Source organism: Camponotus floridanus, unplaced genomic scaffold, assembly GCF_003227725.1.
Source record: "Camponotus floridanus strain SB8 unplaced genomic scaffold, Cflo_v7.5 scaffold10, whole genome shotgun sequence".
In the NCBI taxonomy this organism is placed as follows: Eukaryota; Metazoa; Arthropoda; class Insecta; order Hymenoptera; family Formicidae; genus Camponotus; species Camponotus floridanus.
In genome coordinates, this window is record NW_020229215.1 from 2,171,282 (window position 1) to 2,192,950 (window position 21,669).

General features: G+C 32.3%; 1 protein-coding gene and 1 long non-coding RNA gene across 11 annotated transcripts in view; one reads left to right on the forward strand and one right to left on the reverse strand.

The window, feature by feature from the left end:
* LOC105249451 (filamin-A) overlaps positions 1-21,669 on the reverse strand; it is a 50,663-nt gene that overhangs the window by 5,218 nt on the left and 23,776 nt on the right. For 5 of the 9 annotated variants that reach the window (XM_011254928.3, XM_011254930.3, XM_011254927.3 and 2 more), the window contains 8 exons: positions 20,632-20,976; positions 19,640-20,253; positions 17,548-17,846; positions 13,825-13,963; positions 8,145-8,370; positions 2,861-3,001; positions 1,972-2,274; positions 707-1,762 (listed from right to left, as the gene is read on the reverse strand). In XM_011254928.3, the coding sequence (XP_011253230.2) occupies positions 707-1,762; positions 1,972-2,274; positions 2,861-3,001; positions 8,145-8,370; positions 13,825-13,963; positions 17,548-17,846; positions 19,640-20,253; positions 20,632-20,976 (3,123 nt within the window). Of the gene's footprint in view, positions 1-706; positions 1,763-1,971; positions 2,275-2,860; positions 3,002-3,607; positions 3,933-8,144; positions 8,371-9,939; positions 10,147-12,671; positions 12,770-13,824; positions 13,964-17,547; positions 17,847-19,639; positions 20,254-20,631; positions 20,977-21,669 lie in introns of those variants that run through there. The other 4 variants (XM_011254933.3, XM_011254936.3, XM_025409574.1 and 1 more) reach the window with 4 other exon arrangements.
* Positions 11,181-12,882, forward strand: LOC105249453. Of its 2 annotated transcripts, none has more exons than XR_889045.3 (3): positions 11,181-11,280; positions 12,455-12,611; positions 12,695-12,882. It is a non-coding gene; the product is annotated as an uncharacterized LOC105249453 (long non-coding RNA). The 2 variants fall into 2 exon arrangements; XR_003122920.1 differs by having other exon boundaries at positions 11,201-11,280; positions 12,469-12,611.

A 21,669-nucleotide genomic window follows, 5' to 3' on the forward strand; every position in this document is an offset into this window, starting at 1 on the left:
AATTGCCATCTTTGCCATTACTTTGTGGCATTTTATTGACACTTCGAATGACAGCCTGGTATCTATTTGCCGATATTCTTTGAAAGTTGCAATTTCAAATTAGCGGTCGGATATGCAAATGTGTCATGTATTGGCTATTTACATCTTTCATTGAATTCAGAGAAAACTGAAATAATTGTAATTAAAGTTCTACTCGCATTTAAAGCTTGTATAGTTTATATTATTAATTTAAATTTTTTATATAAAAAAAATTAATCGAATTTCCCAATTATTATTTTAAAGAATGTATGATTTATCTATCAAATATGTGAAAAGCTATAAAAAATGATAAGAGAAAAAGAGAATATTCCATTAATATTTTATGTAAGTTTATTGTAAATTTAAGAGATCTTATTTGTGAAAGCTAGATCTTTTTAATTACTATTTAATTATTGTTTTTTAAATATACCTACAGAATCAAAAATTAAAACATAAAGCAACAAAAAATTGAAACAAATTATATGGAAATATTCTATTTAATGATAGAAATATATCGTTATCACTTAAAGCATTTTTATGATCTAATTAATGTATTATATTCTTTATAAAAAAAGCTGATACACACATCAGTTTTAATTAATTAGAAAACACATTGAAAAAAAAAACGATAACTCGTTTCACTTGTAAAGAGATTAATATAAATGTAAAGAGCACACCCATAGCTTACCAGGTTCAGTAACGACGTAGCTAACATAACAACTGCCATCTTTACGATCCTTGAAATCTATCTGCGCCTTGCTAGGTCCCTCGACGGAGACAGCGAGAGTTCCCGCGCCCGCTTCTCTAGTCCAAATGTTAAACTCGCAGGGCTCCCCTTGCTCTCCTCTCTCCAAACCAGGTCCACCCGCGTGAACCCTATGGGCGCCACCATCTCGGAGAGGACCCACAGTGAATTGGAAAGGCGAGCCAGGGATGTGCATGGACTTATAACGCACGGATACCGTGTGCACGCCGAGTTCCTTAGGCACGAAGGCCACCGCGTAGATGCCGTCTTCGGCCTCCTTGATCTCAGCGTCTTCAGTGACACCGCCGGGGGAGGTGACGGTGGCAGCAAGATCGAAAGATGTAATTCCGGGCATTTTGAAGGTCAGCTTGCACTGGCTACCGACCTCGGTAATAGGTACAGCCTCTCGTTGTCTCTGAATCTTCTCCCGTTGCCGATTGCTGCCCTCGCCGCTGACTTTAACAGTGAATGGCGAGCCCTCGACGTGATGATCCGCGAACTTGAGATTCATGATGTAGTAGCCAGGCTCGGTGGGCTTGTAGGAGATGTTCAAGGTGCCGTCTTCGTTATCCTTGCATTGGATCTCGGCCTTACTCGGACCCTCCATCGAGAGAGACAAACCGCCGAAGCCGGCGTTCCTCGTGTCGATGGAGAAATTGTTCTCCACGTGAGTCTTACCCTCCTTCAGACCAGGACCGGAAACCTTGACCTTTTTCGCGTCGCCGACCTCGCGGTCCTTCACGTCGATCTTGAAGGGAGAATTCGGTATGTGCTTGCCCATTCTTTTCACGCCTACTGTGTGCTCGCCAGCTTCGCGCGGCGTGAACGACACGCACATGTTGCCACTCGGCATCTTTTTGAGGAAGCAGGGTTCCTCGAGACCGCTGGGCGCCGTAATGGACGCATTCAGGGACTTAATGTCGGCGTCGGACACTTTACCCGGTAGCTGCACCTCGCTGGAAGAACCTACGGAGATCTGATTCCTCTTGCGACCTTCGCCTAAAAACAACAATTAATTTTTTCGTTACTCTTCAAAGCTACTTTAGAGGACACATGATAAGAATTTGAATTTTATAAAAAAGTTGAAAAACTAACGGTGTTATAAAAATTGATATGACAAGCTAGTCACACAATAATAAATTTTTATAGCAAATTATGAATATCTCAAGCTTCTTTTTGCAATGCTTAATCAATCCTGGTGCACTTACCAGTAATTTTGGCGACGAAAGGACTGCCCTTGATATGCTTGTCACCGAATTTAACGGTGATCTTGTATTCTCCAGGAGCTGTGGGCAAATAAGACACCGACACTGTGCCATCCTTATTGTCATGACAGCATATTTCAGCTTTGCTGGGTCCTTCGACAGCCAGAGAGAGACCGCCTGCACCGGCGCCCTTTGTTGAGATGGTGAAATTTCCAGGTTCACCACAAACACCATAGACCAAACCTGGTCCATATGCCGTTACATATCCACTTGCCAAGGAGTCGACATGGAATTTAAAAGGAGAACCTAAAAATAAAAAGTTGTGCATTAATATAAAATATATAAATGAAAAAATATATATAATTCATATTTATTTTTATATGTATATTTTTTTATTTTTACATGCTTTTTATATATACTTATATAATTCATATTTATAAGTTTTTAAAGATGTATTAAATATACATAAATAAGAGTAGAAATAAGAAAAATATATTATAATAATTTAAAGATATATATTTTATCCTTGTAAAATTATATAAATTTAAAATAAAAGGGTTTTTAAAAATAAACTATATAATGAGAAACAATATTATAGTAAATAATATATGATAAAAATTTACCTGTGAAAATAATTGGAAAGTTTAATGATGATGGCGCGAAGTAGATTAATTTACCGCAGACGGGGAGAGATTTATTATTAGCATAAATTGGTGCTTGCGGGATCCATTACACGGAGAATAAATTTTCATATAGCCCTTCTGTTTCAGGATCGCATGGATCTTACACGCATCGTAGATTAGCGTGTTATTCTTGGAAGTTACTATATGATCGATCGCGCCTAACGATTACGTAATCGTTGTTAATTCGCGAGATGAATGGATTAACTTACCCTGGACGTGTTCGCCGTTGAATTTCACATAAATCTCGTGAAGGCCCTCTTCCCTCGGCTCGTACTTGATGGATACCGTACCATCGTGATTGTCTTCAATCACCGGTTTATCTATGTTTCCGCTCGGCATCTTCACTTCGGCTGAAAATGAACAGAGAGTGACGTTTATCAGGCATAATCCTGGGACACCTACGCGACATAGTTTCCTCGAGTGCGTCGCGATTGGTTGGCACTGGTATATAAAATTACAGTTTTCGCACCCAAATACGATTTCATATTAAAAATAACCGCTTAATGTTTGTGTTTGTCATTTTGCTCGCCATTTCAATTCGAAGACATATAATATCTTCGCATAAATAATTTTTCTCAAAAATAAAAGAATTATTCTTTACATATATCTATCATGTTTTTAAAAAATTAGATAAGATTTCTATTTCCTTGATCTACGTTTTTTAAAATAATAATAATAATTTGTACTCACATACAAAATATTTTAAAAAGTGTGTATATGTTGAGCAAATGAGTCGAAATATATTTTTCAACAAAATAACGCATATATTAAAAAAATATATTTTTTTTTACTAAAAATTTAATTTTCGTAAATATCCACAAATTAATTTTTTAATCGATAACAGATCGATAATCTAATTATGATAAATTATAAATTACTTGATATAGCTTTTCAAGGATCGTTTGTTAAAAAACTTTTAATCAAAGTCATATTCAGAGATCTTTTGTAGGCGCGACCTTTTTTCGTATGAATATAGAAGATGCTCTGGAAGATGAGTGGCGCAAAGTCGAGACCGGGTCCTGGAGTCCCTTCCTTTTCTTGAGTAGGTTTAGCGTAACAGATCGGTCCGCGCTCGGCGTGATCGAATTCGCTGAAGGATATGCTCTTTAACCAAGCTCTATAGAAGGTCGATACCTCCTGCCACGTGGTTACGGTTTCTGTTTCTTCTTCTGCCCAAAACATCTCCAACGATATGCTTCAGGATCACGCAAATTATTGTCGACGCACTCAATATCAATAGCGAATCGATTCACTTTAGAAGAAATCTTTCTAATTTCCGTAAAATTTAAATAATTGTTCGTTTCTTTTTTAATACGAAAAGAAACTATATTTTGCAAAGGAATCTTTTAGACGACGATTGCAAGATTAAACACGAATCTCACATGGAAAAATATTTTACGTATTTAATTAAACGGTCTTTCGATTCTATCTCAGTAGATCTTATCCTTTGATTTCTTACGCAAGAGAAAATTAAATTAAAAATCTTATATCATTTCCAAATATCGACCGAGATGACTCAACGTAAGTGAAAGAATCCAGTTACAAGCGCGACGTCACGTGCCGAAGGTAACAGCCCGAGGACAAGAAACCCCCGAATAGATCGGCGGCGATAAATCTCCACCGTAACGTGATTGCGCTAAAAAAAAAGCCAAGGATCTCCGAGGGGTTCCGCGGGGCGATCCGAGGAGACCAACCGACCCACCGACCGACTGACCGAACGGTGACAACGTCTACCGACGTTCTCCAGCGATTTCGTTTTCGAGGTCTCCAGCCTGATGGCGTCTGTCAGTCGACCTCACGAGGGCGCATCTCTAGCACGACTGACGGTCGCACGGCCACTAAAGACGGTCGATGGCGAGGGGGAGAGAGAACCCGGCCGTCGATCTGGCCGGGTGATCTTTTTTTCCAGTGTAGAGCTACCAGAAGAAGCCGATGCTCGTCCGCCAATCTATCTTGTCTATCATCCTTGCCTACAGAAGTAGGTCTCTTTCCCTCTTTCTCCAACAATTCCGATCTCTCTCTCTCCCTCTCGTTCTCGGTCTCTCGTTCTCATTTTGTCGTTCTCCATGGGGAGGAGGTTTATCCTTCTCTCAACCATGTGCCTACACACGCATACACGATCGGAGCGAACCTGTAGAGGTTCACGCACGCGCTAATCCGAGGATTCCGAGGCTGGTGGGAGGAAGCGGATGGTCGGCGTCGTGGCGCCCGCACCTGGTCCGCCAAGATTTATGGCGCAGGTATATCGGTGTGAGGACGACACAGGGGTAGAGGTATATTTTATATACATATACATCATATGTGTATACGTGTTGTGGTAGTCGCGTCGTTTTCTCTCCGCGACGGACGACTTACGTGGCTGGTACAGATCAACGCTGGACGAGACCAGCTTGATCGGGGTAAATCGGGAACGGAACGACGCGACCATCATTAGGCGCGCTCGCGATGACGTTGTTGCCGGGCGCTCGACTTATTGCCTTCGATTGCTGAAGGAGACGGCTCGAGGCCGTCTTTGGAACATGATACTTTTCATGACGAGGATCGTCAGATAGAATATTATTATCATTATTTGATATTACACTCTGGCCTGGAAAGAGACCTATTCTAAAATAGAATCATTTTTATATCGGAATTTTTTTAATCATTTTGTAAATATTACTTCTAATCTTGCATGTAAAATTTAAAAAAAATCTCTTAAAGTTTATCTTTCTCTTCCTTTTATTTATTTCGATAATAATATCAAATATAATGATCTATTCTCGATTTAAGTGAATCTGAAGTGTATCTAGAAAGACAAAGGCTGTGGTATAGTATATCCAAAGAAACATTCTGTGAAGTACATTCTTCTATTCCTGATTCCTCTGTTCATCTTTAACGTTACGGTTACGTAAATTGTTATCATGTAGGATGAAATGCCGGAACTCTCAAGATAGACAAGACGAGAATCTTGGCGTGCAACATCCCGGCGACGCTTCCGTGATCGTCGTTTCATTTACCAAAGTCATCGAGCAAGCGAACCGGCTCGCGAGTTCATTTAACACGGAATCATGATGAAGAGGAACAGTTGTCAGCCGAATTTGACTAATTTCGGACAGGCGTGAAGATACGTTGAACCATCAGCGTGTAATCTATCGTTTTCACACGCATCAGCGCTCAAGAGTTCACCGGAGATATCGCAAATAATTTGTTAGAATCACAACCGACTCGATTCAATATTACTCATTATCTTCTCTAGTCGGTGCCATTTGTTCCTTAATTATAATGCTGTACCAAACTATTACTAATAATACTAATTAACTACTAATTAAATTATAATATAACTACTAATTAAATTATATTGAGATGGAAGCGACATTTTGCAAATTAGAGGCAGCGAAATAAAGTTAAAAATTAAAGGAAAAATTAAAGAAAAATTAAAGAAAAATTAAAGAAAAATTAAGGGAAAAATTTTACGCAGAGATTTTAGCAACGAAATCTCTTGGCAAGATAAAACGCGTCTGGAATGGAATCGCGCGAGTTCGTCGACCGGAAAATCCGAGTTCCAGTTGATTCTCGCATGCCAGCGCGAGAGGATGACCGGAGCCTGATCTGAGGATGAGGAAAGAATCTCAAAGTGGCAAGGGACCGCTCTTTTTTTGGACTTGCCATCGTCCTCGGCTCGGAATCACGAGACTCGGCTTTGGACCAACCGGGTATCATGCATCCGGAGCTACTTAATCACCCAATATTAATATCGCGGACAGCATGTCATGCTTATCCGCGCGATATACATATACTCCTCTTCCACGTACTGGCCGGTCTGTCCAGTATTTTTGGCGAGGTGGTGGATAAAACGCGACGTGTCTATCGTGTTTGTTATTTAACGCTCTTTTAACGCGGTTGGTCAACCGCGGAATTATATATAATTGAATCAAATTATTCGTTAATCTCTTTAATTATTAACGTCAATCGTTAAGAGGAAGAATTTGATTTTATATATATTTATATAAATTTTGATTATTTAAGAGCAAAAACTTATTAAATTAATATTAATATATAATATAAATGTTAATATAAATATAATACTAATATAAATATTAATTTCCATAATATTATATTAATCTAATAATTAAATTTAAAGCCCAACTAATAATTATTCATCTTATTATTATAAAATTCTTATGTTATTAATTTTTATATTATTATTTATTTACTGATTTAGCATGTTAAAGTTCTTAAACTCCTAATCGCAAAATATTGCATAGCAATGTATCGATTAATCAATCTCACAAACGAACTGTCACGCAAGTACAAGTTAAATTTAATGTTACGCGTAATGCATGATTAATGATCATTCTATTGTCATAATATTCATTAAATAATTTCGAAACAAATTCATTTTTTTAACTTGTAGAAAGAAAAAAGAGAGCTTTAGCTGGACAAATATTTAAGAGCGCCATATCCGTTTTGCATGAGGCGAAAAAATTCGCGTCGTAAAATCTTGAGAGCAATCAGGTTCAATATATGTTCTATAGTAAAATCTGAGATTTATTTCTGCGTATCTCAAATAGGTCGGTTTCACGCGGTTCTTACGTTCATTATTGCCGTTAAACTAATAATAGAAAATAAATTAATAATACGACAACGAATCATGTTGATATTGCTTTGATCAATATTAGTTCGAAGCTGAACGTGTTTATCAAACAATTATACTAATGATTGAAATAATGTATTCAAAATGATTCCATCTATAATTTCAAAAATGGATTGTATAAAACATATTTGTTTAAGAAAAATTAATAAAATTCCCTCCATTATCTTTTTGCAAAGAAAGGAAGCATCAAAGAATTATTTGTAATATTTCGACGAATACAAAGCGCGTCACTCTCGCAGTAGTATGAGCTAGTAATAAATCAGACATTCTTGTTAACTTTGTTTATCATTTATTAATAGCAATTTTATCTTAACTAATATATATTTACTTTATTATTTTAATAAAATTAGATTTGTAAATACCTGATGTTTCTTTGTCGCAGTAGTACAAGACGACAATAAATCATACGCCGCATTGTGTTATTCTCATTATTGTGTTGAGCGATTGTGATTGCAAAATTCTTTCACTCTTTTATAAATAAAAATTTTCATTTTCGATTAATAATATTATTTAAAAGATATTATTCAATATTTCAATTTTATGAAATACAATTAAACATTTTAAAAACAATTAAACCGATAGAGATGTCACAATATATTTTCCAGTATTCCAACCAATCATACTACGCATTCGAGAATTTTTAGTATTAATCTATATAATTGCAATATTATTAAAGTATCAATGATAATTAAATAACATATTTTTTATGGCATTTGCATGCACATATATACTTTTACAAAATTCTCGACGGTATGGAAAAGACGCGTATTATTTTCCAAACGAAAATTATCAAATTATCATTATGTCAATTATTTTCACGAAAAAAATATTTGAATTAAAGATATTAAAAATGTACTCACAAATAACTGTGCCACCGCTCGCAAGAGGTAGTGGGATGGAATTTAGCCGGATAACGTTGAAATTCTTCTTCGATAGCTCTTGCTGGCTGCTGCGCTTTGTAGTGACAGTGGAACTTTCCTGTAGGGTTGTGCTTCGTTGCTCAACGACGTGTTGATTTTGTCTCTGACGTAACTTACGAGCTCGTTGAGTTTTATGCGTGCTATGTTCCCGATACTCCTCGGATGCCTGAAACGTCATGAAATTGAAACATTAATTTTAATACTGTTACTGACAAGTATATTTTCTCGTTATCCCTTTTGGTTGCGAATAGTGCTATAATTATAATGTCTTAATAAAAAGAGAGAAAGAAAATATAATGTATACTATTACACAATAATTGACAATTAATTATATTTCATTAAAATATTAAAAATCGATACTTTTACTTTATTTATTATTATGAAAAAACGCAGACTGAGGAGTAACTGCTTGCTGGCTGTATTAATAAAAATGTAACTTGGGAGTTACGATGTGACAAAGGTGTGTCTCGCGATATCGTAATATCGCATGATAAAATATTTCGGCGCTGGAGCGATGCCAAACATTAAAAAAAACTTTTTTCTTTCATTTTTTTTGCGGGCGCTAATAAAATTCTTGCGAAATCTTCACAGGAAAGAGGAGCGCAGGAATTTTCGAAATCGGGAGATGGTGTACGTTACACCTCATTACGATAGAATCTACGTATTTCGATTCTGGTCACAAGCCAAAGTGCGATGCGTGTAAAGAATTTATTATGTAATCACATCAAGATTATTGCAAAATTCTCATCATAAAAAGCCTGTCTGTAATAAATTCACATTTGGTTAATTTGCAGTTGCTATAATATTAAGCTTAATTATATTTTGTTGTGAGTCAAATGTAGTTAGTTTTAGCCAATTATAACAACGACATTTAAATCAAATGTTTAATTATAAAGGAAAACAACCCTCGGTTATTTAGTTTGATGTAGCTCATAGAAAATAGTTCTTACAAAAGAATTATCAATTTTCTTAGTCTGCAATCAATCATAAATGTATAACAGAATAATCTTTTATTATTTCATATAAATTCGTGTAGAAATGTATATTTTCATTTCTTCTCAATCAAACAATTCGCAAAAGCCGATTCAGTAAAATCAAATATTAATTCCCTCCATAAAATATTTAGGTGGGGATTAAATTATAAGATATGAAATACTACGCCAAGCGTGTCAAGACGCAATATTGCAGCTGAAATCAAAATTAGCTTTCGAGGGAAAATACCGAATGTGTTGCGTAAATAGTTTGATGGTACAAAAATGTAATGCGGTGAAATCAAAGCAATAACACCATAAAGTAGATATTAAGCATAAAGTAGATATTTCTTACTTCCCTCGCAAAAAGATATTAATTTAATTATTTTTAATAATATATATATATTATATTTTTTGTATAGATCGAAAATGTGAATTAAGTTTTATATAAATCAAAAGTATGAATTAAAATATATCACATTTTTTTGTACAAATTAAAATTAAAGATTCTCTTCTTTAAATCATATATTGATATGTAATCTGTTTGATCTTATTTTCCTCTATCTTATAAAAAAATTACAGAGCAATAAAAGAAAGCTAAAAGCATTTTCAAAATTTATTTAGTACCATAAGTTATTTAGTACCATAATAATGCTAATAAAGTGCTATAGTATAATAATGAAAAGCGAAACATTGTCTTTTGTCAATTAAATTGCTCTAAAAAGTGCCTTATTTTATCACGATAATTTACCGCAATCACTCACTTAGTTCGCGAACGATCGCGACCGTCACAAGATCGGTGCCATATTCTAAGCCTTCCGGAGATCCGCAGGCTGTTTATTTCCCTTTACAAGGAGTTACTTGATCGCTTGGTTGCGTACCTGACAACTATCACACTTCACCGATTTATGAGGGAACGCCCAACTACGTCGGTGGTCGACACGAAACTCGCGCTTTGCTGGTATCCAACCGGTAATTTCGGGTACAATGCTCAATTTCACGTACTATAATAGATACTCAGCCCCCACTCGCCCATATTATAAAAGAATTAAGAGTGCAAATAATCGCGAGGACGTGATTGTGTTATAAATATGATTGTAAATTTACAAGCGACAGCTGATGAAATATCAAATATTACTTGCAATCGAAGAGATCAATTTGGGATTATAAGAATTGGTAAGATTATATTTGCAAGATTTCCATGGAACAGAAAAAATTATTGGACAATCATTTTTAGATAATATAATTGCCGATATAATTAAAAATGTAATAAACATAATAAATATAACTTTTTTAAAAAGTTAGCAATTATAAATTAAAAGCTTTGTAATTTATAGGTGTATAGTTATATTTTTTAATTAAATAACTATATAGATTGACCAAGTATGCAGTCTCAATAATATTTTAATATATTCTATATAATACAAATTTGCGACAAATGTGAAATACGCAATATATGGAACGACAGTAAATTTGAATAAATCCCAAATATAATATTACGTTTTGTTTATAACCGATTCAGCTATATTAAACTGACATTAAAGCAAGAGATTCACAAACCTCTCAATGTTCTACGGAATGTTTTATTTATACAATTATAACATAAACATTTCAAGTGCATATCACTGTTTTTTCCGGTTGCGAAATAATCGCTTTAGTAATAATAAAATAAACTAGCCAATATTTCTTTGTAAATAAATAATTCTAGTCTTCTAAATAAATAATTCTAGTGATTCTAGAAATTCTAGTAATCAATCGTAAATAATCGCGAAGATTATTTCAAAAGTCGATTTTTAATTGAGAGCTATTCTGCAGAAAAAGCAGGAAATAACGATAAACATCGACATCGGTTGACAAGAGAAATGTATCGCACAAAGCCGCTGTTATGAATCGAGGCGCAGAGTTTAATTTAACTCACGGTATTAATTCACTCCCTCATCTCCTTCGGCCACCCACTCCGTTTCTGCTTATAAATTTGGGAAAGCCTGAGTCGCACTCGAAATAGTCTAGGAGCTCTCGCTAAAGGATGGACGGGTACGAAACACGTATTGGATTTCAAAATGGATCGTAGCTTTAATTTCCAGAATATAATTTATGCTCCATCGGTATGGATATCTTACTAAATGCATACGTCTTAGACAATAGAATGATCACTAGGCACATCGTATATTTCAAAATATTATTTATGCACGACAGTCGTAAAGAAAGTTATGATGCGTTATATGGTGTCTCTATCTGTTTCGCTCTGTGCACATAATGAAATGAATTTATTGTAAAATAACGTACTCTCTTATCTTTCTATCAATCTAAGGCATAATAAAATAATGTAATGAAATTTACTTTAGTTTTTCTAAATTTTAAATTTTACTAAATTATTATTTTTCACTCTCAAATACAATAAAATAAAATTATTCTGGAGTTATTATGAAAACATAATTTAATAAAAAGGAACCAATTAATTTTTTTAATTTGACTTGTCAAACTATTTTCGGTAATAAATATGGCTCATTTGAGTACCGTGAATTAAGCACATGTGCAACAATTTAAAAAAACAGCAAATACTTTATTCCATCAGTATGTCAAAAAAAGAAAGCAATTATAATTTAATATAAAATTTCAAGATACATTGCTTTCTTTCCTTGATATATTGATCAATAATTTTTCTCGAGAGTTGAAATTTAGTAGACTAATTAAGCAGATATCACAAAGTGTTGAAGCGACCGCACGAATATGCAAGCATTTATATCACCGGCTTCTACTATCCTTACCATATGCTTTGTAGCGTTTTACTTCGCAATGAAATAATCGGATCTCAAGAAAAACAAATAAAAATGATCAAACTGTACAAAGATAACAGAAAGATTAAAAAAAAATAAATTTTTTGATACTTTATTTATGGAAAGAGAAAGAGAGAGAGAGAGAGAAACAGAAATATGTCAGATTATTTTACTCTACTATGAAAAAAAAGGAAAAAAAAAATCGACCGAACAATGTCTGACACATGTGTTTTTTTTCTACTGATCTCTACTGACAGAATAAAATAGACAGAGTGTGTAAATAAAAAGATTGATTTAGAATATTTTCTTTCATCAGTCGAAAAAATTGAATAGTCAGACAGTGTATCTCTGTAATTATAACATTAACTTAAATTATCCAGAATTATACGAATATAAATAATATTTAGAAAATAAAATAAAAATTTTCGATATTTAAAAAATAAGATATTCGAGAAGCTTGAATAAAATAGCATCAGATGGATTAATAAAGTTTTTCTCATAGCTTTCGACTTTTAGTTATGGTTCCAACACTTGCGATCGGAGGCACTTTGGACCACTTGATGACGAAAGCACTCACACGCGTGCGCACACACAGGCATACATGCACACGTAGTTAGAGGAAATCCGTGCACGTGAGATGGGGGAGGAATATACAGACTGTAAGAGAGATATATAGCGAGATATAGAGATTTATGCGTGCGTGTGCGTGTGAATGTTACTTCGAGAGGAATTTGTGTTACAGCGCGACCAAGTCCACGTGATGGGCGAGGATTCGTGCGATAACGAGTCGGCGAATGCGATCCCGATGAGCCTTCGCAGTGGACTGTTTCTCTGGAGACTACGCGACAATATCCTGCATTACGTGTAGCCTCTATAGTTAGATACACCTCGCGCCCCACCCACCCCGGGACTCGTCGATGAGAGCACGGCCATCCAGATCGGTATCGAGAAGACATGATTACACATGCTGGACATACTACTATATTCATCGATCATGATTCTTCGCGTCTCGTGATTCTTCTTCAAAGAGTAGATCCTCGCAAAACGAAATTTACTACCACATTAAAGGATAAAAAAAAGATTAAAATTTTTTTCTACACTACTCGCTTGTCTCGTTTTGGTATGAGCAATTTATGCCATAAGTAAATAATTAATAAATATTTTTATGCCATAAGTAAATAATTAATAAATATTTTAATGAATAAGAAATTTGAGGGCGATTCTCCAAATTTCTATTAAATATTCGCTAAATAAATAAATATACATTATTTTTATACATTCTTTCTCTCTATGAACATAATTTGAATCTTTCCAGAGTATCCTTTCATGACATTAATGGACACATGTTAAAGCATTGTATATAACAGACTTTTTTTAAAATATTTCATTTAATTAATTTGTACCATTTTATATTTTTAGTTGAATATAATGAGTTATACAATCTTATGATCTTCAAGAATAGAATAAAAAAAATTGTATCAAGTAATGGTATGACAATTTTGTCAAGTATGGCAAGATATAACACTTTCATTAGCGCCTGCTTCACGGTCTAGTTTCATATAATTACTTTGTATATTGCAGAGATAAATTCGGTGTCACATTTGCTGGTGATAAATAAGCGAGAAAATTCGAGGGTTCTACTCATTAAAGTTTCTCTCGCATAATGTAACTAAAATATAATGTAACTATAAAACAAGAAGAAATTTTCAAGAAAATTAAAAAAAATTTAGTAACGGATTTATATATTAATGTTAAATTCTTATATATTATTGATAATATTATACAAAGAATTTTGCAAACTCTTAATAGTTTTATTTTGAATATATGAAGGTAGTCCAAAATTTAAAGTATAAAAAATGTGTGCATAATTACCGTAAAAGTGTAGAATCCATCAGGCACCGGTTGTCCGCCAAATTTGATGCTGAGGGTATAGTCTCCGGCATCGGCAACGGTATAGTAAATGTTAACAGTGCCATCACCGTTGTCCTCTATATCAATGTCAACGACTTCACTGAAATTATCGCGAAATATTATTCATGTATTAAAATATAGAACAGAGAGCCATTCAAGAAATTTTCGAGTAAATTTTCGTGACATTGTTACAATTTCATTTAATAATAAATTATGCGAACGTTTTAAACAGTGTCTTACTATTATTAGATTTTATTCATAATTATTAAAATTGCTCTCTTAATTTTTACACAGAATAAAAAATGGAAATTTAAACAATTTTAAAATTTAATTTAAAAAATATATATATTTATATTTAAAAGAAATTGTCTATTTTTCGTCCGATGGGAGAAAAATTTAAGAAAGTCGAGAACTGTGTGTTCACATAAATCAATTAAATGGAAAATTTCTCTATATCTGTATTTCCTCAGAAAAGAAACAAAATCAATAATTTTCACAAAAGTAACATATTATAAAATTATAGTAAACAAATATATTGTCATTCGTACATTTTAATTGCAAAGACAAGTATTTTTTTTTAAGAAATTATAAACCTGCTCAGAAACCTGTTAGATTATTATTTGTGTTAAAATAATAAAAATTAGTTTCGTAATTTGATATTATCTAAATATAATTTTTGTTAGGTGCAATTTAAAAACTTAAGAAAATCTGCTATTTATTTTTTTTTTATAGAGAAATATTTTTTTCCATTAGTTATTTCAAAACTTTGATAAATAAAAGTAAATATATATATAATATAGAGAGAAAATCTTGATGACAGAATCTATTTTTAATAAATGCTGTTATTATATTTAATAAATGCGTTCTATTTTAAAATATAAACAATTATTTGTCACAGGACATTGTCTTATATAAAATGTATTTTGAAAATGATGTTTATTATGAGACACTAAATGTGATGTAGTATTTTATCATTCGGTATACCTAGGATAAAAATTGGTCCGTTCTGAAGTATCTTCTTGACAGAAGACACTCACTGCCAGCTTGAATAACGCAAGATAATACGATGATTTATGAGATAGCAGCTGTACGTGCTACTGTCAGTGTTCAGAATGCATTTATACTTGATTCGATTAGAGTTAAATTCCAAGTTAAAATCCAAGAACAACATAGTAGTTATGCATGAATGTGCACGATGTATGAGTAGAATAAGTGCAAGTCTATCTAGTGCTCCCGAAATACTCACGAAGAACATAATCGCACAAATGCGAGACACTACTACGACTGTCTCCATGTTGATATTGCAATAAACAAGTTTCATAACAAGAAATGTTTTATAGTAAAACAAATTATTTTGTCATTATACGATTTATCATTTCTAATTTTGTCATAACAATATGATTAAGGTTAATTTAAACTGTGTCCTCTCTCTCGATTGCATGGATTTTATAATTAAAATGTTATATAAATAAAGAGCTATAAAAATATAAAGAGATAAGATAAAAGTATCCAAAGTTTACATTATAAATATAATATAAATTGAATATAATATTTTATAGCTCTTCCTGTGTATTATTATACTGGAAAACTTTTGCTGAAAAGTCTGTTTACGAGATGATTATATGTGATTATCATATTATTTGATTATGTAAATGTTATTGATGTAAATATAAAGTAAAGTATTACAAAATTATATTTAATTTAAATTCAATTAAATTATTACTAAATTTAACAAACAAGGTGAATGACCAAAGTAAATGACTTTATGACGAAATTCAATGTGGCTCCCATTCAGAGAAAGAATATAAAATAATTTATAGCTTGGCATCAACTATACCAATTAGAAGGATATATATATATGTCTAATTTATCTAACATATTTAATTGCCAGAGTAATATGAGTTGTAAGTGAGTTTAATTGAAAGAGTAACATGATATAAGTATCAAACTGTATCAAACTGTATATTATATGCTTTTTTAATTAACTTTGATATACTTCATAAATTTTATACAAACTGTTCAAAAATATATAATTAATAAAAAAGTATATAAAATTTACAAAATTATGAATTATACATAATTATTTGATAGAAAATTAAAAGAATGTAGCAAGATTTCAATTTTCGTGATCTAGGTGCACTGATAATAAGAATAAAATAAACACAAAAATAAAATAAAAAATTAAAATTAATTAAATAAATTAATAAACACAACAATATATTATAAATAAGAAATAATAAAATATTATACATCTATGTTTCAATTTTTATGTGAAAGATTATTGTTGTATATGAAAGAAATTTTATTAACACCATCAGTAATCCATTATTGCTGATAAATGATTTCCATATACGTTATTATAAAAATTAATTAATTTTAATATTTTCCAAATAATCTTTCGATCTGATATTCTTCACTGCCGGCATTAAAAGTATTATTAAAGATATTAAATATATATTTTTTCTCTTATAGATATATACTTATAAATATGCGTTCTTGGATTAAGCTAACACGATGTTTAATTTCAAAGTTAGAGTATGGTAATTAGTATGGATATTGCATACGATTAACCAGAAATACGCAACGAACCACAAACGTGTTATTCTCTCGTACATGATGTTCGTAATGGCAGCATGCCATGATTCTGATTTCTCCCGAATTTGTTACAAGATTTATGACAGATTAGTCATTAACATCTTTACATCTAGAAACTAATCCCGATATATCGTTATTGGTCGCTATCGTGTACAAAATATTTTTAAAAAACATAAGAAACTTATTGTTGTTTAATCCGTCTAATAAATTCACTGATTTGTCGCAACTCTTACAATTACAAACTCTTACAATTACAAATCACAAACGGCAGTTTTGAGAATATTTTATTTATTATTTGAAAAAAATAGTTAATGACTGTATAAAATGAAGAATAAAAAAATATTTTAATATTTAATTATTATTAAAGATAACGTATATTATGAAATTGTACAACAATAAGATACTAATTTTTTTTTAACTTTGTTTAACTCTTATTCAAAAAGAGAAGCATAAGAGAGCAAGAAAAATCTCTCTTGAATTCGCCTATGAATTAAAAATAAGTGGACCGCGATGGCGCGACGTATTTAAAATAAAATGGAATTTTCGTCTGGAGTCTTGTACAAAGATTGAAAAACACAAGAGTGAGATATGCGATAAAAATATAAACCGCTTTTACACACGAACACAAGATCAATTTAGATATGAAAGTGAATACTAAATGAATATTTAAATGAATATTTAATATTTAAAATGAATATTTTTAATATATTTAATATTTTTAATATTTTTAATATATTAAAAGTACATGAGCATTATATAAATAAACGAGATGATTTTTTATCAATCATTTTGCTTGCAAAAATTAGAAATCTGAGAGAGACACACAATTTAAATCAAATAAATAACGAAATATTTCTGATAAATGCTACATGCAATATCTTTTTGTAAAATAAATATTTTTCATATATACGTTAGTCACAAATGTAGCGGCATCGGAGATTATCGAAAAGAAAATTATATAGCACGCTATCTTTGATTTGACAATAATTTCTGCGAGAGTGAGTTTTAACGTCTTCCGCAGTATCTCTCTGTCGCTCTGATTCATCTTTTCCGAAATAACCGGATTTAAATCGGGCCTGGAGTGCTTACCTTCCGGAAGTGGAGCGGATGCGGCAGGTCACTGCACCGCGGCCTGCATTCTCGGTATCCACGGTGATGCAGTACTCCTCACCCTGAGCCAAAGTGCGCTGAATGCCCTCTTTGATCTTGCATTGGTCCGCTTTGCCGGTGGAAACGCTTTGCACGCTCACCGGGCTGCCTGGCACTTCTTTGCCGCCGTATTTCACGTTGACCTTGTAACGGCCGCAGTCATCCGGCAGATAGGTCGCTTTGTATTTACCGTCGCCGAGGTCCTGCACTTCTACCCTGCGCGGCACTTGATCCGGTCCCTGAAACAATTCAAGGAATCATTAATTGAAAAATTATGATTCATTAATCACTCGCTAATCATCGCTTGACATTCGATACACCCGTTTGTCTGGAAAGAATTATATCTACTATTACATGTATCGTACATGTAAATATGACTGATGGTCTGTATAGTGATTTAGCAAAGCAAAAGCAAGGTTCTGATAGGTACATGGCTCTCTGGTACCAAAATAATTTGAAAAATCTGTCAAGATGATAGGTCAATTTATTTTGGTGATATTGGAAACAGCTCGTATAATGTTTACACTGAGGTTGGCGATTGTGCTGAAGTATTGTGTACTGTGCTTAAGATTTTCAGATAAATTACGAGAAATAGAAGTTAATAAAATATTATAAATTTGTTATAAATTTTGTTAAAATATTATAATTGTGTAAATAATGAAATAAATCACAATAATTAAAGAAATACAGAGAAATTATATTTTATCTTATTAAGTTTCTTATATACTATTCTACGTATTTTAATATTTATAAAAAAAAGAAAAATAAAAAACACTCTAAAAATCTTTATATGCATATATTGTTATATATTTATATATATTTACATATTTTTATATATGTTACATATTTTTATATATTTACATATCTTCCTATTTATTGTTTTGTGCATTCTATTATAATTGAACAGATCGATATTATTCGTTAATATTTTTAGCTTTTATGTTTTATGTATTAATGTAAATTAATAAAGAAAATCTACTTATTTATTTCTATTTATATAATAACATCATTGAATATTAATATGCTAAAGTAAACCTGAATACAATCAAATATAAAGGATTAGTAAATTTTAACTGCTATTTTTTTGGTTGCACTTTTATATACAATATATTTTAATAAACACATATAATAATAATTTAATTTTTTTATAAAAAAATTTATTTAATTTTTCCCGCTAATACTAAAAATTAGTGAGATTATTTTGAAGATTTTTACAACTGAATATTAAAATAATTACAATTTACAATTTTTTTCAATATAAAAGTAATCTTCTTTCTCTAAAAAAATAGCAAGTTCATCCAGAAGATGTTTAATATTTCTTAGATGTTTCGATATAAGGTGTAATGTTAAGATGTCGGAAAATGGTCTTCTTCATAAGGTAATAGGTCCTCATCGACATCCGTAATTGATATCGTAGGCTTCCATAAATTCAAAATAATTAAAAAGCAAGTTAAAAAAGAAAAAAAAAACAGATGAAAATTCAGCGAAAAAACATATATAAATTACAGTAATTTTAACAATTTAAAAAAATGTTTATATTATAAAACTATAATGTAGTAAAATTTTCTGATATTTACAAATATTCAATTAAAAAGTTATTGTAACAAGATTTAATAATATCCTATTTCAATATACGTAACAATTTAATGCAAAAGTTGCAAATATTACAACTTTTATTCGCTATAACTCTGATCTAAGACGTTATCCTGTCTAATCGGATAATTATTTAATAATCAAATTTATCAATAAGCTTTACTATCATTACATATGAAATTACTTTCTTTTTATATATATAAAAATCTTTTAATAAAAATAAAAAAAATTAATCATCAAATTGATATTTTTAAATAAACTTTAATTCTAATATTTATCAGAATCTTCTCTCTCTCTGTCTCTCTCTCTCTCTCTCTCTGTCATATTTGTCAATTATTATTTTGAAGTTATTATTATCTTTAATCGCAATTATCTTTGCAAATATTCTTTATCATATCAGTGATACAATATCAGATGCAAAAATCGAAATATTACTCACCACAACTTGAACTTCGAGATCGCCGTATCCGGCCTCGGAAGTGTCCACGACGAAGTCAGTGGGGAAAGAAGCGGTGCAGACAGGCGACACGCCGGGACCCGACAGTGTCACCTTGCTGGGCTCGACGGTGGGTAAAACTTTTATCTTGTACGGACTTCCATTGATGTCTTCGCCGTCGTAGGTCACGCCAATGTGCACGTTACTTCCGGCGGGCGGTGGTTGATACGTCACTTCATATAGACCATCGCCTTTGCTCTTGATCTGCGGCTTTTGCGCTTGTCCTTTGTCGGTCGACAATCTGACATCCAGTTGCGCCGCTTTCGCGCACTTCGACGTGTCTACGGTGAACTTGGCGGGTACACCCTCGCGTACCATCTCCGGTTGTAAGCCGGGCCCGTAAGCGATCACATTCTTCGCCTCCGAGTCCGACACCACCTCGATTTTGAATGGTGAACCGGGTATGTTCTGCTCGGCGAACTTGATGCCGATCTCGTAGTCACCGGGTTCCGTAGGAACGTACTCGACGGTGCACGAACCGTCGTAGTTATCCTTGGCTTCGACCTTGACTTCCCCGTCACCAGTGATCGACAAACCCAAACCGCCGTTGCCAGCCTCTGAAAGAAAATCATATTATTTCCTCTCTAATTTTCTATTTTCTTCTGCGATCATTTTCATATCGAAAAAAATTTAATCATCACTCATAAAAATTTTCAATACATGATCTCTTTAATTTTTAATATTAGCCATATAAGAAAAATTAAATAAATTTTTTTTTTTAAATCTGAAGATATTTCCTATTCTGTCAATCAATTTTTCTGAATTTTCAAACATGAAAAAATGAACATTTAAATACATTTCTAATGCAAATATAAATTTGATAGTTATCATTTTATTTATACGCAATAAATTTTTTTAAACTTATCTATTTAATTCGTAAAAAATTATAACGTTAACGTCGGAAATTTATCGAATCGAAATGTTGACTTGCATACCTCTGGTTTCCACCGTGAAGCGATTCGTCTTGTTCACAATGCCTTTTTCCAGTCCGGGACCGTAAGCGCGACATTTGCTGGGATCAGAACTGCGCTGCACGTTCACGGAGAAAGGGGAACCTGGGATAGGCACGTTGTCGTAGAGAATATCGATGGTGTGACAACCCTCCTCGAAAGGCGTGTAGCTGACGCGATAAGTGCCATCACCCTGGGGGATGATGAGCTTCTCGGTTTTTCCACCACTAGGATTGCTTATGGTGCACGATACCTTACCGTCGTCTGTCTTCGATTTGGCGATGTCTCTCGTGTCTATCGTGAACGTCGCTTGCTTATTCACATGTAAACCTGCAAGATACGATAAGATATGATGAAGGGAAAATAGTTGAATTTCTTTCTATAAATGCATTTATCGAATAATAATTCTTTGCAATTGAATTTCGTCATCCTAGAACGAAACTGTAGATTTTTCCATATGTAAAAATTTGAAATCGATTCTTTTGCGAACGCAGTCAATGCATTTTAAGAAACTGCATTTTATTTAAAAATAAAATCTATGATACTGTATTATCTTGATTATTATTTTGTATTTTAATTAATATTTTTTTATTTATATTAATGTCTGAGATTATAATTTAAAACAGTATAAATTTTTGTATAAGATTTATCGCACAATATTTTTATTATTATCTTATTACAATAAATTTATACTGAATGGAAATCATTTTCAAATGTGTTTTATAAGTATTACAAGTCTTTAAATTCATTCTCATACATCTAAAATATCATCTACAACTTAATCAAATATCTATATTTTTTAGTTTTCAAACAAACAAAAAAATATAATCTCAAAAATTATTCGTTAAAATACATAAGCATATATTATAAAATAATATAAAACAATCTTTTCGAGTTAATGATTAATATAAAAAATCACAAGATAGCATACTATAAGATTATGTAGAGCATTGGATTTTTTTTTACTTATTAGGCAAACTAAAAATGAAGCCATGATTATAGAAAGAAATAAGTATTATTACA